Consider the following 14,639-nt stretch of genomic DNA (forward strand, 5'->3'; position numbering starts at 1 on the left):
TTCAATTCCAAGTCAGGGCACATACCTAGGTTTCAGGTTCAATCCCTGGTCTGGGATGCAACCAAGCGATGTATCTCTCTCACATCAGTGTTTCTCTCTCTCTCTCTCTCTCTCTCTCTCTCTCTCTCTCTCTCTCTCTCTCTCTCCTCTCCTTCTCCCTCTCCCTCTCCCTCTCCCTTTCCCTTCCACTCTCTAAAAGATATTTTTAAAAATCATGTCCTTGGATAAGGATTTTAAAAAAAGGAATCTTGCCAAAGGTTTGTCTATTTTATCTGGCTTTGGTTTGTTGGTCACCTCTGTTGTATGTTTGTTTTTCATTTAATTAATTTTGGCTCTTATCTTTTTTCGTATGCATATTTTATTTGGGTTTATTCCATTATTTTCTTTTCCTCTTATAGTGAAATATAGCTTATTCATTTTCAGCCTTTTTTCTTTCTAATGTAAGCATCTAAAGCTAAAAATTGCCTTATAATTACCATTTTTCTGCATCCACCAGTCTTGATATGTAGAAATTTTTAAAGAAATATTTTTATTAATTTTTAAAGAGAGAGAGAAACATCTTTGAGCCCTCAGTCCAGGGATGTGCCCTGGCTGGGAAACTGGTGACCTCTGGGTGTCCAGGAGGACACTCACCACCTGAGCCACCTCAGCCAAGGCTAGAATTCTTATCACATATCCTAGAGTTGTGTCTATGAAACTTTCCATTTCTCTTATGATTTCTTACTTGACTCATAAATTATTTAGAAGCATACTTTCTAATTCCAAAATCTCAGGGTGTGTGTCATTTATCTTTCTGTTACAGACTTCTAACTGAATTGCATAATTTAGATCTATGATCATAGATCATAAAATGTGGCATATGTAAATCAGATTCTTTGAAATTAGTTAAAACTGATTTTATAGCCTTTTATATGATCAATTTTGGGGAATGTTCCACATGCACTTGAAAAGAATGTATATTACTTGATTGTTCAATGTAGAGTAATTTATAAATGTCACTAAATCAAGCTGGTTAATTGTATTAATCAAATCTCTATTGGTCAGGGCACATGCCTGGGTTGCGTGCTCAATCGCCAGTGTGGGGTGTGCAGGAGGCAACCAATCAATGATTCTCTCTCTTCATTGATGTTTCTATTTCTCTCTCTCTCCCTCTCCCTTCCTCTCTGAAATCAATAAAAAAAATTTAAAAAATTTAAAAAGAGCCTGGTCCAAGAGAAATAAGGTCACATACAAAATCTCAGTCCAGCATTCATAAAGAGGCCAAAACCATCAGAATTTTTCTCCCAATGCTTTTCTAAACATAAATAAAAAGCATTTCTAATTAAATGTTCACCATTTACCACTTCTAGCATTTTAGTTTTGTATTATATTTAAAATTTAAAAACATAGTCGTTTTTTGGTTGAGTTGCATTAAAAAATTTGCAGTGGAATAGGCCCCTTGTGTAATTAATATCTATAATACCTTCATGCCTGTTTCATAAAGACCAAGCAAAATTTTACTAATTAAGTTATTATAAAGGTTTATATTAGTAATAACTTTCCTTATATAAGATTTTCATGACTTCACTTATGTCAAGACCTTCATCAGGAACAAAGTCGGAACTCAAACAATGTTCTTATGGGAAAAACAGAGTTTTATGCAATGGTCGGTTTTTTCAACTGTTTTCAGGAATGCCCTGAGTGAAAAACTGGATTGTCTTATGCATGGTAATCTAGGCCCCTCAGCTACCCTGCATGTTCCCCAGGGAAGGACTGGTGTGGGAAACCGCCCATTGTCTTCACTAGCAGAGAAACGCAAACAGGTATCCCGGAATGCTGGTGAACCTTGAACCCATGGCAAGGGCCTGAGTTATGCACCGATTGTCTAGTCCTGACAATGGGGGCTCAAGTTATTTCCTGACCAAATAGTCTCAGAGTAAATCCTTCTAATATTTACTGACCTTTAAGATAGTCTGTCTGCTACCGCAATTGCCTGACTAAGGGCTTTATGTGTAACCAAAGTTGAATAAAAGGTTGGCGAGGCCTGGGCACCAGTGGAAGTCCTTCCCCTTGAGTTGGACTTGCCGGCCTGGCCCCCCAGTATTTCCAAATTATCTCTTGTCTTGTCTCTTTCATTTGTGTGCGGCTCCTCTTCCAGATCCTGAACCCTTAGCCCCACGCGGGACAGGGAGGAACACATACACAGACTGGCATAGCAGAAAGAACTCCGAGTTCATCCTGGCCTCTGCCTGGTAGCCTTGGCTAGGTTAGTTTACATCTCCAAGTTTCCGTTTAATCGTCTATCAAGGAGCAATGACAACATCCACGTAACGGTGGAGCAAGGACAGTAAGGCTGCAAGAAATATTGGTTTTGTGGTGCAGCTCAACAAATGCTGACTGACTGACTGGGTAACTGAGAACGGGCCCTGGTTTATTGTCTAGCTAGGAAAAGGGATCCAGCTTTGTCTGCTGGGTCCATTTATAATTATGACTTGCCCATTGTTTGTTGGAGGATCCTATAGCCAAACAAATAAATAGTTAAAGTCAAGCAACGAGGGCTCTTTACTTTGGGTGGAAATTTAATCCCCAGACAATCATACATTATGTATAGGCTGCCTTGTCCTGCGCCCAGTACAGGAAGATCACGGAAGCACAGGGGAAGATGGGAGATGGGGTGGAGGTGAATGCCCTGGTTTAGAGCTCCCCTCTCACATTGCACGGATAAGGAACCTCCAGGGCCATCGGAGTTAACTCAGCATCAGGGTGATATTGGTGTGGTTATATCTGCTGTAGTCCAGACGTTTTTAAGATGAAAGAGCAGCTGAAATGGCCCAGCTACTTTGGAAGACTGTCTGCAGTTCTTATAAAGTTATATGTATGCTTACCAGGACCTAGCAATCCCATTTACCTGAGAGGCACTAGTACTTACTGAACAGAAATGAAACATCTGTCCACACAAAGATTTGTACCAGGACATTCCTAGCAGCTTTATCACAATCACTCAAACTGGAAACAACTCAAATGGCCTTCCACTGGTGCAGGATGTGATACATCCAGACAACAGAATTCTACGCAGCAATAAAGAGTTGGACTCTGATACATGCAACCACACAGATGAATTTCAAAAGCAGGTCTTACGTGAAGAAACCCAGAAAGGAAAAGCTAGGTGATTCCACTTATATGAAATGTAAGAAAAGCAAAACTACAATGACATAAAGAAGACCAGTGGTTGACAGGGATTGGGGGGGTAGAAGTGACTACAAAGGGACCCGGGGAAATTTTTTTAAATATATTTTTATTGATTTCAGAGAGGAAGGGAGAGAGAGACAGAAACATTAATGATGAGAGCGAGTCATTGATCAGCTGCCTCCTGCACACACACACACACACCACCCCCACCCGCACCCCATTGGAGATCGAGCTGCAACCAGGGCATGTGCCCTTGACCGGAATCAAACCTGGGACCCTTCAGTTCACAGGCTGACACTCTATCCACTGAGTCAAGCTAGCTAGGGCAGAGGGTGTTTTTAAAGAGTTCTCATGGGCTGGGAAAGAGAGGGACTCACACCCCACCAGCTGGGGGTAGTTTTCATGGTGTTTTTTGAGGAAGGCCTGGCCCCCCTGCCAGCCTGGACTCCCCTCTACACAAGCGCCAGCTGTCGGCCCCAGGCAGGACACAGATTTGTTGGTATTTAAGGGCTTGGAGGATTAAGTGGGCCAGAGAGGCCCCTCCACACAGCCTCATCCTCTAATGCTGCAAGCCACCCCTGGGTGTTATTAAATCTGTGGTTACGTCACAGGCGCCTCAAGTCCCTTCCTTTGGAGCCCAGCAGGCTTTCAAAGCCAACAGAAAGTGAGGAGACTGGGGTCAGCGCAGGAAGCCTCAGTCCTTCTCTGGTGCATACACAGACCAGTCTGCAGATGGAAGATCAGATTCACCAAAATTAAACCTGGGATCCAGTAGGGGCATTGCCATTGGCTGACCTTGGGTACAGGACTTCAGTTCAGGACATTGATTTTCTCTGCTTCAAAACAGGGACATCGCCCAGCTGGTGTGGCTCAGTGGTTGAGAGTCGACCTATGAACCAGGAGGTCACTGGTTCAATTCCTGGTCAGGACACAGGTCTGGGTTTCAGGCTGGGTCCCTGGTGGGGGGCGTGCTGGAGGCGAGGGGGTGCTGGAGGCAGCCAATCAGTGATTCTCTCTCATCATTGATGTTTCTATCTCTCCCTCTCCCTTCCTCTCTGAAGCCAATAAAAATACGAATTTTTAAAATCCAATACAAGACCCCACGAGAAGACAGGGAAGAAAATAAAATGCAAATGGGCATAGCTCAAACCCCTCACATCATGGAGGGAGCATCAGGTCGGGGAGACTATTATAAATAACAACTCACCAGGGCCAAACTCTGTGCTAAGGGCTTCATGTGTCTAACCCACTTGAATCACCACAACCTAATGCAGTGGATGCCACAGGCTTCTCCTTGCCGATGAGTGACTGAGGCTGAGAGGGACTGAGCAATTCGCCTGGGTGTCACAGCTAGTTAGCAACAACAGGACTGAAACAGGCAATCTGCCTCGAGTGTTGTCAAGCTTTCCCATTTGTCTCTCTTCCCACAGGGACGCTGTCTCCCCAGGCAGCCTCTTGGGTTCTGACTGAGCCAGAAGTCATTCCTCCCAGCTCCCAGGTCTGGCCTAAGCTTTGGGGCCACAGGTGCCACAGCCTTCTTGACCCGAATCTGCCTCAAGATTCGTGTGGGCAAAGATGAATTCTCATTTACCCCTCACCTGCTTTCCACTTGCCTAGCCCTGACATTCAAGTCACAGCTACGGCACTTCCCACACAACTCGATGTCAACTCTCACCTCCCCACTGTCCCTAGGACAGCTGCACCCTCAAGCTCCACCTCCCAGTCTCCCGTCCTGCCTCCTCCTGTCCATCCCCACGCGGAGGCGGGCAGGGTCTAAAATGCCATCAGATTGTGCCACGCCCCTGCCCCTGAACTACGTGCCATTGTTCTCAGGTAAAGGCAGGGTCCCTCCCTCGGTCTACTCTGTCCCCTTCCACCAGCACTCCGCCGCTCTCACCGAACTTGTTTCTGTTCCTCCAAACACCAGCGTTATTCTTTCTGCGGGTCCCTACCCAACTCCAGACCAAGATGCGGGCCTCCGCCCGCCCAGGCGAAGCTTCCGCCCCCGGGGCAGGCGACCCCAGCCCGCCGCCACGTGACCACCCGCGCCCTCTCCAGGCCTCCGCCCCGCCCCTGCGGGAGGCGCCGGGATCGCGGCGTCCGGTCCGCCGGGTGGAGGTCGCCCCGCCTTCCTAGCTCCCTGGGTCCCTCCCGGTCCCTTCCTGTCCCTCCCTCCCTCCTCTAACCTCCGCTGCCAGCCCCGCCTCTGGGTCCCCGGCTCCCGCGCGCCTCGGGGCCGCGCGCTCTCCCGCCGGCCCGCCCGCCCCCGCGCGGCATTCGCGGCCGCCCGCTGAGCCCTTCTCTCCCGCTCCGACTCCGGAAGCAGAGCCGAGGGGCCGGCGACGGCCGGCGGCCATGGAGGCGACGGCGCGGAGGCGGCAGCACCCGGGAGCGGCGGGCGCGCAGCCGGGCGCCTCCTTCCTGCAGGCCAGGTGGGCGCGCGGCGGCGGAGCAGCGGGTCGGCGGCGCCGCCACGGGCCGGGCGCGGGCGGCCGGGGAGGAGCGGAGCCCGGGGAGGGTCGGAGGCTGCCTGCGGGCCGGGCTCCCTGCACTGCAGCCGCTCCCGCCCCGAGCCGCGCCACCGGGCGGCTGGAGACCGGAGCTCAGCTGGGAAGAGCCCTCCGGGAGCCTGAGCGACCCCGGGTGGGGGCGGCGGGCCCAGAGGACACCCCGCTCACTCGGGCCCCCAACGCACCTGCCAGCCCGGTGCCACCCCCAAGTTCTCGGGGTCCTCCCAACCCCGACTAGGACTTGGATTCTGTGTGATCAGGAGGCTCACGCCCTGCCCCGGGGAACCCAAGAGTGTGCGAATGTAAATGAGACAGCAGCGAAGTGAGGACGATCCTCCCCAGAGGAAGAATGAGGAAGGGCTGTCCTCACGTGGTCGCTGACCCTCCTGCCACCCGGGGAAGACGTTATTGGTTGATGCAGCCGGGACCAGGGCAGAGGAAGAGGCGCGGAAGCCGCCTTCTAATCGTTCCCTCCATTCTGCTAGAAACATGGTGTTCAGCAAGCATTCGTTCAGCATCTCTAGTGCGCCCAGCTCTGAGCCAGGGGGGTGGGCAAGGTGAAGCCGGGAGGGGCTCACAGTACGGAAGGATCTGGGAGGCCTTCTTGGAGGAAGTGGCACTTGAGCTGAGTCTCAAAGGACGAAGTAGGTGACAGGGAAGAAAGGCTGTTTCCGAGAGGGCGTGAGTTTGGGGAAAGGCCAAGAGTGTGATGGTCCTGGCGCTTTCCAGATGTACCGTGTCAGGAGGATACAGACCGGTTGTGAGGGACCTTTAATGGCAGCAGGGCTGGGACGAGAGTGAAACGTTTAAGGAGACACTCTCCGGACAGGGCACAACCCTGAGAGTGAGTGCCTACTTGAGAGCTGGACCCTGGCCCAGCCAGCGTGGTTGAGTGTCAACCTCTGAACCAGGTCAGGGTTCCATTCCTGGTCAGGGCACATGCCCAGGTTGCAAGCTCCATCACCAGAGTGGGATGTGCAGGAGGCAGCCAGCGGTCAATGCTTCTTTCTCATCATCGTTTCTATCTCTCTCTCCCTCTCCCTTCCTCTCTGAAGTCAATAAAAATATATATTATTAAAACGAAAGAGTCGGGCCCTGTGTGCCTCGCCCGAGTTCCTGCTCTGGCCGGCAGGCTAAGGATGCAGCCTTTTTTCTGCAGGTGCAGGCGAGCCGTGGAAGGTGCAGCATCTTAGTCTTTTTGTATTTTGCACACGGGGAAACTGAGGCCCAGAGAGTTTACATCATTGGCTGGGAAGAACCAGAGCCTAGGCCTGGCCAGTTTGGCTCAGTGGATAGAGTGACGGCCTGCGGACCAAAGGGTCCTGGGTTTGATTCCAGTCAAGGGCATGTACCTTGGTTACAGGCTCCTCCCCGGCCAGGGCCCTGGTTGGGGCTTGTGCTGGAGGCAACCAGTTGATGTGTTTCTCTCACATCAATGTTTCTCTCTGTCTTTCCCTCTCTCTTCTACTCTCCCTGAAAATCAATGGAGAAATATCCTCGGGTGAGGATTAACAACAACAACAAAAAAGAACCAGGGCCTAATCCAGGGCTTCTGACTTCTGGTTTCTGCTTTTCTTTCTCAACTTTGGTTGTTAACAAGTGATGTCCCTCCGTACTCCTGCGTGAGCTTCCCATCAGCTAGGATGCTCCCTAGGTCTGGGGTGAGGGGGTTGCTCTCTCAGGGTGTCTCTGTCACCCTCACTGGGTGCCTCTGGGTCCATTCTATCATTGCTGCTCTTGGTAGTAGGGAGAACCATCCTGTCTAATTCCTAGGATGCTTGGATTTCCTCAGCTGCATCTTTACATGCTTCTAATGACAAGGTGCTCATTACCTTGCAAGGCATTCCTGCTCTGTTGACAGTGTTTTTGTATTGTAATCAAAGCAATATATGCCCATGATTAAATAAAATAGCACAGAGGGCTTAGTGTGAAAAGCAAAGGTCTCCTGTTCTACCTCTTTCTGGCACCAGAAACAACCATGTTAGCTTCTTTTAGCTGTTTCTACCTGTTAAATTAAAATTTCTAAACTAGGGGCCCGATGCATGAAATCTGTGCAAGGGGCTGGGCCCTCACGGCTGCCTCAGCCCTCGCAACCCTGGCTTGTCCGGGAGGTCATTCGTCCAGTCTAATTAGCATATTATGCTTTTATTATTATAGACAATAATAAGGAACGGTGTAGCAGTTTCTGTGGACCAGACCCTGCTCTAAGTTTTTGCACATATTAATCCAATGTTAACTCTTGACGTAGGATCTACTATTATCCCCTATTTTACAGATGAGAACATTGAGGTCCAGGAGGTAAGTAACTTGCTCAAGACCTGGTTAGTGGCAGGTCTGGGATGTGAACTTAGGTGGTCTCCAAAGTCCACACTCTTTTTGGTTTTTGTTTGTCTGTTAATCCTTTCTCAAATGCTGCAACCTTTTGCAGCGAGGGTTCAAGGATCTGGAGAAGGGGCTGCGACATAAACGGATACAGTAGACAAGAAACATAAATTTAGAAGGCATGGGGGAAAGCCAGGCGGAGGCCTCACTCTAGGGGCGAAGCTCTCTGAATCTCCCCACCCACTGCTTTATATTTACTAGAATATACGTTTGCCTTTTAGCAAAGCAAACCGACATCAATGGTAAGGTTTGGTAAAAAGTACACGATTATCAGGTTAGGAGATTGCCTTCAGCCACCATTGTCTCTGACAGAACAATCGGTGCATGGCTTTTAGCCCTTGCTAAAGCCCTGAGGTCCTTCAGCCATTTATTATGCTAACCACTTTTTGGTCTTTGCCTCCAGCACTCAGATATATTTTTCCATTGATTTTAGAGTAGAAGGGGGGGCGGGGGAGAAACATTGATGTGACAGAGACATCGATTGGTTGCCTCCTGTGCACCCCAACTGTGACGGGGAGGGAATCGAACCTGCAACCCTTCAGTGTGTGGACCGACACTCTAACCACTGAGCAACACCAGACAGGGCCAAAGTCCACACTCTTAAAAGCTATGTTCAGCTGCTATGTCTCGGTTTACCAGTTTTATCCTCTAAGCTAATGTTTACCAACTGACTTTTCCCTATTATGATTTGGCTCACTTATACCTCCTTCATCTTCAGCAGGCAGTGCTTTTATCACTATTTTTAGTCTTTTTCTTTGTTACCTTTGTAGCCTTAGGGAATTGCATATGCCTTTATTTCGTTTTTGGTCAACTGTAGGCCGTATCCCTTGATTACTTTTTAAAAGGAGAATATTAGTCCCCTGCTTACTCTAGCCTTTAGCTGTCTTTACCCTTTCCTCCAACTCCTGTCATATATAGTTTTACTCTAAGTTGTCAAGGTTGACAACATTTACCTGCTGTTTTTTAACCATAGTGTCCTTAGTGTTTTATCTGTGGGTTGATTCTAAACTTTGAAAATCAGTATACAATATTTACGTTAGTTAAGCCATGTGAATAGTGTTCTCCACAAAATGAAGTGATAGTTAGCAGTTACATGTTCTTTCTTATATTGCTTTTGTTTTTCCTGGAGTTTCTAATTGCCTTTGTTTTTCCCCTCTTATTTACCTTTATTTCGTATTTTTTGTTCAAACTTTGCAACATGTCAGATATTTCACCATTTTTTATATAGAACCAAAATCAGTCGATAGTCCCTATTCATGGTCCCTGCTTGACTCCACCATGGCCAACCCCTCCTTTTCTGCTAGGCGTCTTGCAGATGCTGCTGACTGCTTTGAATACGCCAGCTGTAAGGTATGCGCTCCCAATGCTAGGGTGTCAGTTTCCCCAGATGGTGGGCTTGTAAAGCTGTGGAGGAGAGAAAAGGCCAGCCTTGTTTCCGGTGACCTGCCATTGTGCTTTCACCAGTGCGCTCAGCAGTAGTTTCTGATGATTGAGAACTAGAGCTGATGTAGGCTGGGGTGGGGGGCAGTGTGTGGAGTCAGCAACTTGGGAAAAGCTTAAGGTTGTTCATCCCCAGGACAGGGAATGGGGGAGAGCATGACTTCACCCTCCATGATCTGCCTCCCATGGTCAGTGAGCCAACAACAAAAAACAGTTAGATGCCGATCAGTGATTCCCAAGTTGGGTGTCTGCCCTGCTAAGCCAGGTTGGGCTAATGGCAGGGATCCGCACCGACTGAGGCACTTCCTGAGGTGGAGGAGGAAATAATTACTGAGCCTCTAATATGGTTACACCTACGTGCTTTCCCAGGCTCTCAAAACGCCTTTCTTCCCTGCACCAAACATCCTTCTCTTTGCCCAGTTTGGAAGTTTCTGGAACAGAACACTGAGGACTCTTATCCTCCTTCTCCATACAAGTTCTTCGGGCCTGGTGGTTATCACTGTCTGCCTTTTGAGGCCTTGCGCTGATGGTCACTAAGGGGCAGGGGCAGGGCGGGGCCCCAGTCACTGGGCTCAGAACCCTGAGCAGTCCTCGCACTTAGTTTCTGAGTATCTACCCAATCTGAAGGCCAGTCCCTCCCTTCTCTTCTCCACCATAAGCCAGGCATCTCAACTCCATGCAGTGCCTTTCTTACTTCCACCTCCAGGCCTGGGATCCTGCTCTCCTGCTGCTTTTCTGCCTAGTTAAATCCACCCTTCCATGCTTTGAGGCTCCCGTCTGTGCGGTGTGTACTGCTCCAGGCTGCACTGAGCCCTCTCTAAGTTGATCTCCTAATATGCTGCATGGCTTATTCAAATGAACAGAATAGCAAGCGATTAAGAGCACAGGTCTTCAATTCCTGCAGACCCAGTTTTGAATTCTGTGCTATTCAGGACTCTTGGGTTGCAAGTGACAGAAAGCCAGTGTGAACGGTAGTGTCATAGCAAAAGGGAATGTTTTGGCTCATGTGGTCAAATCCCCGGCCTTCAGAATGCCTGGAACTGGGAATGTGAACACTCTCAGGACTTTTTCTCCCCTTTTTCCTTGTAAAAAGGGGAGACCTTGGTTAAGCAGGAGTGACATTGGCTAAGCACGTCGTGCCTGTAAGCTGCCGTCTCCTTATCTGTAAAACAGGAGAGGAAACGCCCTGCTTCCTGGTATTGCTGTGAGGATGAGATGAGATGTGCAGGTGAAGCTCTTAGCACAGCACAGTCAGACCCGATCAGCGGTGGGGGCACTGCGTCGAGGGCACAGAAAGACTGAGCTCACCTGGGGTAAAGGCCCCTCCACCTGTCTTGCCTGCGACCAGAGGATAAGATCCCCCAACAGCTTGCCTGCCCAGTCTCACAGCTGCTCTACCAGTGGGGCCCTTCTTGGAATTGACTGAAAAGGATCCTGGAAAGGCATGGAAGCAATAGCAACCTTGACAGGAAAGCCTTTCTGGTGCCTTTAAGCTAATGCCTACCACTAAAAAGAATGAGTAACTGGTAATTGAGATTGTTTCAAATCAGCCAGTAGTCCCTGAGCCTAAACCAGGCACTGAGCTGAGAACTCTGGAGAATACAAATCCATGTCACATCGTTTTTGTTCTCGGCACAAATGGGACAATAAAACTCAAACCTCAAGCATCTTAGGAGGTAGTGAGCTGCCTGTCCCTGGAGGTGTGCAAGTAGTAGCAGGGGTGCTGTGAAGAGGATTTGGACTCTGATGGGGAGGTGGGTGAATTGAGAGAAACTTAAAGGTCATTCCTTTTCTTGAGGGTCTAGATAAGAGAGGAAAACCCCAGCCCTGTGATGTGATGGCCAGGCTGCAAGCTCGAGATGAAGCAGTCCCTGTAGTGGAGCTTAGGGAAAAGCTTCATCAGGGAACCTTTCTGGAGGAGGTGGCCCTTGGACTTCAGCTCATCTGTGAAGAGCCGAGGCTAACTGCCTCTCAGGAGGGACAGGCTTCCAACGATGTATTAGCAGATGGTGCTCCACTTCTTGCCATGGCTCTCACATCAGCCTGTCCGCTGGCATCCGTCTTAGGTCTCACTGTGGACTGGTGAGAAGAGGCATACCACAGTCCCATTCATACTTTCTCGTGGTTAGGAACCAAGGGGAGGGAGGCCCTGTTCATCCTAGTCTACAATCTATGAGGCAGATTTCACTAGAGGGCTCTGATTGGTCCAACTCAAGTCACATGCCCACCCCACAGGCCAAGCACTGTAGACACAGTAATGGGCTGGAGGTTAAAAAATAGAAGCTCTAAAGGCTCATCATTTAGGTTCACATATTTAGCAGTGTTAACTGGGCAAGTTACTTCATACCTTGGGCCTCTGTTTTTTCACTTATAAAATAGGGGCAATAGACCAATCTCAAAAGGTTTCTGTGAAGATTAAAACAGGTAAATGAAGTAATACATGTAAACAGCTATAATGTAAATAGTGCCCAGAATATATAATAAGCGTTCAGTAAAGGTTAGCGACTCTCACCCATTGTTATGTTTCATGTTTTTCAGCTGCGTTTGCATTCTTCCCCCTGTTTGATTTCCTCATCATTTTATAGGTGAGAAAACCCGACAGTTATGATGCCTGTTTGGCAGCTTTCTTCCTGAATCACAGAGAAGCTGGAGTCAGGGCAGCTGGAGTTCATTTTCAGGACACCTTCCCCTTGGCCACAGGCCCAGGCCCAGACCCCAGCATTTCCTGCAAAATTCTTTTCCTAGAATTTAATTATGTGTGTTTCCTCCTGCCCCCAAATTCCCAGACCTTTCCGTGGCTCACTGAGGAGGGTGGGGTGGTGAGGAGGTCCCCGTGGGAGGGAGAAGCACTGAGCCCTCCGTCTGGTTCCTTCCCAGGCACAGCTCCATCAAGGCTGAGGAGGCCCCCGGCACGGCTCCCTTTCACCTTGACCTCTGGTTCTACTTCACCCTGCAGAACTGGGTTCTGGACTTTGGCCGCCCCATTGCCATGGTGAGTGTGAAGCTGTGGACAGAGCCCCAGCCAGCAGTGAGGAAACAGTGCGACTTGAATTAGCTCCGTGACCTTCAGTGACCTTCGACAAGACATTCCCCCTACTGGTAAACTGCGAGAATAGGCCTGGATGACTTCATGTCCTTTGACCCTGTGACTGCGGCCAGTAAGGCAACTACCAGCAAGTAGGGGAGGGGGTCTGGGGCCTGAACAGTCATACTGTGCCCGACTCCCATATTGGAAATGGTGGCTCTGCAGCCAGACTGTGCCGCCCACCGTGTCTCACCTCCGGATCAAGCTAGAGGAGGGTGGGAAAGAAAGCAGAGCCTCCCGCTGGCTGCCCCATAGCCTTGGGATAGTACTGTTTTTCTGGAGGTGAAGAGTACAGGCTGATCTCGCATGTTCTATATGACTGACCTTCAGGTAATTTGGGCCATCTGTGAAACTGCCGCCTTCCCTCCAAGGCCACTTCATGCCTCAGCGTGCGGTGGCGGCCTCCACAGAGAAGGTTAATACTGGAAGAGCACCAAAGCCCCTCCCTGGTGGTGATAGATGATGGATGGATAGGTAGATAGATAGATAGATAGATAGATAGATAGATAGATAGATAGATAACAATGTGAAAAAAATTGAAGAAGGTACCACCATGTACCAGATTGTTAATTTTCATGTGGGGGTGATAAAAACAACAATATCCACTGCTGAGACTTTGTATTTGCTGGTGACAGTGCGAATTAGCAAAGCCCTTTTGGAAAGCCGTTTGTCAAGGTGGTAATAGTACCGAGAATAGCGCCTGGCGTGACAAGTGCTCAATGTACTTATTGAATGAATATTGATAAGAGTAAGGTAGACATAGCAGCTAACATACACTAAATGCTTACCCTGTTCTAAGCTCTTTCTGTGGTTAAACTTATTTAGTTCTTACATCAACACTATTATTAATCTCAACTTGACACAGGAGACTTGAGGATAGAGAGGGTAACTGGCTCAAGCTCACCCAACTAGCAAGTGGAGGAGCCAGCATGTGCGCCCCTTCCCATCATATATATCTCCAGAATCGGCTGTGTTCATCTCTCCTTTTTTTTTAAAAAAAATATTTTTTTATTATTTTTAAAAAATTGATTTCAGAGCAGAAGGGGGAGAGAGAGAGATAGAGACATCAATGATGAGAGAGAATCGCTGATCAGCTGCCTCCTGCAGGCCCCCTACTGAGGATCGAGCCTGCAACCTGGGCATGTGCCCTGACGGGGAATTGAACCTGTGACCTCCTGGTTCAATGCTCAACCACTGAGCCAAGGCAGCCAGGCTGTTCATCCCTTCTGACCTAGTAAAATCCCTTCCAAGAATCTGCCTGAAGGCATAATCAGCCAGAGACAACAGGCTTTATACCCAAAGATGTTTGTTGCAGCTTTGCTTACAATAGCCAAAACTCGCAAGTGTTTTCAGTATAGAATTACCTGGCCATGTAAGCAAGAACTATGGATACCATAGAGCAACCTGGAATGTTTAAGGAGAAAAGAGGTGCCTGAGTGACACGCATACTGACTGGTTCCAAGTCAGTAACAACCTTAACAGTCTTGTATACATGACTCAAAGACGAAACGGGTGAAGAACAGCGTTCCTGGTAGTGTGTCAGGCAAGAGCTATGGTGGATGCTGCTTCTCCTTTCTGAAAATGTGTTGTTATTGTTTTTTATGTAGGAGAAAGAAAAGGGACTGAGCCAGGAGTCAGGATGCCTGGTCAGGTTTTGGGTGACATGGGCAAGTCACTGTCATTTGGGCTTCAGTTCCCTCATCTGTAAGAAGACTTGCGAACTAGCTGCGCTGAGCCCCCTTCCAACATGAAGGTCCCACATGTTGGAGGACATAGGAGCTGCCCATCAGACTGGTGCTCTGCGGAGGGGAGAGATGAGGAGAGCCTGCTCCTGGCTCTCCTCACTCAGTAGGACTCAGTCTCATCCTGCCCGGAGTTGCTGTGGCCACTCTGACCCCAAGTGGGCTTGTGGGGAGAATATGCATTTGAAAAGTTCGTGTATACACTGGAGCTTTTCAAATACATGCATGATAATAACTACCAAGTGAAGCCTTTGACCAGTTATAGAAGTAGTATGTAGTAGCTGTAACAGGTCAGTTCGTACCCAGGTGTAT

General features: G+C 48.9%; 1 protein-coding gene across 4 annotated transcripts in view; it reads left to right on the forward strand.

The window, feature by feature from the left end:
• The window catches only part of CLN6 (CLN6 transmembrane ER protein), a 95,764-nt gene that overhangs the window by 73,478 nt on the left and 7,647 nt on the right, over positions 1-14,639 (forward strand). The window contains exons 2-3 of one of the 4 annotated variants that reach the window (XM_059697168.1): positions 5,497-5,600; positions 12,378-12,492. In XM_059697168.1, the coding sequence (XP_059553151.1) occupies positions 5,524-5,600; positions 12,378-12,492 (192 nt within the window). In that variant the 5' untranslated portion in view covers positions 5,497-5,523. Of the gene's footprint in view, positions 1-5,401; positions 5,601-12,377; positions 12,493-14,639 lie in introns of those variants that run through there. The other 3 variants (XM_059697177.1, XM_059697159.1, XM_059697186.1) reach the window with 3 other exon arrangements.

Source organism: Myotis daubentonii, chromosome 1, assembly GCF_963259705.1.
Source record: "Myotis daubentonii chromosome 1, mMyoDau2.1, whole genome shotgun sequence".
In the NCBI taxonomy this organism is placed as follows: Eukaryota; Metazoa; Chordata; class Mammalia; order Chiroptera; family Vespertilionidae; genus Myotis; species Myotis daubentonii.